Here is a 3,042-nt window from a genome sequence, read left to right as displayed (position 1 = left end):
TCTACAATGAGAGCGTCAAAGTCCTGTGATTTCAGAGTGAGTGGTGTTTTTTGGTTGTTGGTTTTCAGAGGGAATTGGTGAAAGAGGGTTTTCTAGTTGACTAAGTTGGGATAGAAGGGAAAATGGAAAATGTGGTTGAGGTGTAGGTATAATAGTGGATGTAAAGGGTTCAGAAGGTGATGGTGTGGGTAGTGGAATGGTAATATTTGAATTAATAGTTTGGGGAGAAGAAGAAAGTGGTTCAGTGATGACAATCTGTCATTACATATATTGCAATTGTAATACGATGTTGTTGAAACTACCGCAACACCAATATTGATAGTTAAGTTGTTGGGGGAAGGTTTAAGAAAACAAGAAAAAAGTTTGATAAACAACTAAAAGTTCCACTAGCAATTTCTTACCTCATAAAAATAGAACAATCATTCAAAAAGCTTAACACCTTATTTAAATATACTCCACCATAGATTGAAGTTGCATTCTACTACATTTATGCATTATATTTTTAGACACTTGGTCTTGGCTCAAAATCCTCTGTGAATTCAGCACCAATTTCATTGTTTCCATAAGCTGAAACATTTGGCCTTGGTTCAAAATCTTCCACAACTTTCTTCTTTTCCTTATTGTATATGTCATTGTTTCCATAAGCAGATACATTTGGTATTGGTTCAAAATCTTCTACAACTTTCTCATTTTCCCTACTGTTTATGTCGTTGTTCCCATAAGCAGAAACATTTGGTCTTGGTTCAAAATCTTCTACCGCTTTCTCCTTTTCCTTATTGTCTATGTCATTGTTCCCATAAGCAGAAATATTCGGTCTTGGTTCAAAATCTTCTACCTCTTTATCCTTTTTCTTATTGTCTATGTCATTGTTCCCATAAGCAGAAATATTTGGTCTTGGTTCAAAATCTTCTACCTCTTTATCCTTTTTCTTATTGTCTATGTCATTGTTCCCATAAGTAGAAACATTTGGTCTTGGTTCAAAATCCTCGATGCCTTTATTGTTTTCTTCAACATCAATGTTGTTGTTTCCATAAACTGACACATTTGGTTTTGGTTCAAATTCTTCGATGGCTGCCTTATTTTTCATAAAATCAATGTCATTTTCTCCGTAAACCGAAACATTCGGTCTTGGTTCGAAATCTTTTACAACTTTATTTTCCTTGGCATCAAAAGACTGCCTCAGAGTCTTGAAATTCTTTTTAATGTTTGCGTCAAGGAGACCTTGAATTTCCTCTGACACGTCTTGGTCTTTCATTACCAGCTTCCAGTATTTTCCTAGATCTTTTCTTGATTCTACTATTGTTATAATCTATTGCAAAACAAGGTAAAGGCATAAGACACAAAAAATATTTTAATCCAAATATGCACTTAATACTGTGTTGTTATCTTTTAAAACAATTGTACAAACAAATTTGCCCAAAAAATTACACTACCTATATTCTTTTAAATTCCGAATTTATGAGTGAAATCAACTTATTTCAATAATAATTTGTTTTAATTTAACCTAAATCATAGTCTTTAAATTAAATCTAATTTAATAATTAATTAAGTTAAAATATTAATTAACTATTAAATTAAATTTAATTTAAAAATTATGATTTGAAATAAGTTAAAAAAAATCATTTTTAAAATAAATAAATAATATATATATATATATATATATATATATATATATATATATATATATATATATATATATCACCAAATCTTAACAGCCAATATGATAAATGATATAGAATATTAAAATTCAAAACGAATATGATAATTGATATAGAATATTAAAATTAAAAAATAAAACAGAGCGATTAAAAAAATTTAATGGGGTAAAAGAAACTTCACAAAATGTGAACAAGCAATCAATTATGCTATTTTTCTCTTAAGCTTTAGAGGGTACTACTAATATTTTTATTTATTTTAATGGAAGAGGACACTATTAAAGGAAAAGGATTGTGTATATGTAAAAAAAGTGAAACATACCAAGAGAAGAAAGAGAGGCAATAAAGCAAAAGCAGGTCTCAGTCTCATCATCTTTGGGAATAAAACTAAAGTGTATGATTTTAGTTTTTTGATGAATGATTCCTAAACTACTTAATTACCTATTTATAGTTAAATGAGAGATACCACGTGATCGACCACGTGCTTCTCTTTGGAAAATTATTGAAGCTAATTTCTCACGGGCTATGTGCTCAATAATAGTAGATAGTGGAACGATATTCCTACGTCTATTTCCAATCTTAATATTTACATCAAATATTATTCACCCTATCCGGTGAATAATATTTTTCTAAATAAAATAATTTTTAAAAAATATATAATAAAAAAATATTTATAAAATATATATTTTTTAAAATTAATTTTTTAATAAAAATATAATATTTCTTATTAATCATAGCCACAAAAATATATATTATTAACTACATATTTTTTTGATAATTTATTAATCAATTTCACTACTTTATTAATCAATAAAATATATAATATTGACTAATTTCTGACATTAATTTTTAATTTGATTAATAAACTTTAAAAAATTAAAACAACAATAAATATTAAATAAAATTGGTTAATCTTATATAAATATTAGTTTATAAAATTGTTTAATATTAACTAATTTTATTTTATTATTTATTGTTTTTTAATTTTTAAAATTCATTTATCAAATTATAAATTAATTTCAGAACTTGGTTAATATTATGTATTATATTGATTAATAAAATTGTGAAGTTGGTTAATAACATATATTTTTGTAGTTAATGCAATAATAAAATCGGTTAATGAAAAATATTATATATTTGTTATAAAAATAATTTAAAAATTATATTTTATAGAAAATAAATTATTTTATAATTTTTAATATAATTTTATTAAAAAAATATTATTTACCATATAAATACAGTGAACAATGTTTGGTGTAAGTATTGGTGTAGGATATTGATGGAAAAATAAGATTACTCTAATAGATAATAGTAGTGTACATCCTAGAATATTACTATAGTCGTACTTTGAGTTTTTGTTTGTGTATAATTGCTAGATTGGATAGAT

General features: G+C 25.6%; 1 protein-coding gene across 2 annotated transcripts; it reads right to left on the bottom strand.

The window, feature by feature from the left end:
* Positions 1-381: 381 nt before the first annotated feature.
* On the bottom strand, positions 382-2,068 carry LOC127084474 (organ-specific protein S2-like). 2 transcript variants are annotated; one of them, XM_051024931.1, is made up of 3 exons: positions 1,978-2,055; positions 914-1,309; positions 382-835 (listed from the first exon to the last, which is right to left on the bottom strand). In XM_051024931.1, the coding sequence occupies exons 1-3, from the start codon at positions 2,026-2,028 to the stop codon at positions 503-505; spliced, it is 780 nt and encodes a 259-aa protein (XP_050880888.1). In that variant the 5' UTR covers positions 2,029-2,055; the 3' UTR covers positions 382-502. The 2 variants fall into 2 exon arrangements, with proteins under 2 accessions (XP_050880888.1, XP_050880887.1); XM_051024930.1 differs by having other exon boundaries at positions 382-1,309; positions 1,978-2,068.
* Between the last annotated feature and the right edge of the window lie 974 nt (positions 2,069-3,042).

This window comes from Lathyrus oleraceus, chromosome 5 (genome assembly GCF_024323335.1).
Source record: "Lathyrus oleraceus cultivar Zhongwan6 chromosome 5, CAAS_Psat_ZW6_1.0, whole genome shotgun sequence".
In the NCBI taxonomy this organism is placed as follows: Eukaryota; Viridiplantae; Streptophyta; class Magnoliopsida; order Fabales; family Fabaceae; genus Lathyrus; species Lathyrus oleraceus.
The sequence above is the reverse complement of the archived record's forward strand: the minus strand, read 5'-3'. Positions and strand labels throughout refer to the sequence as shown.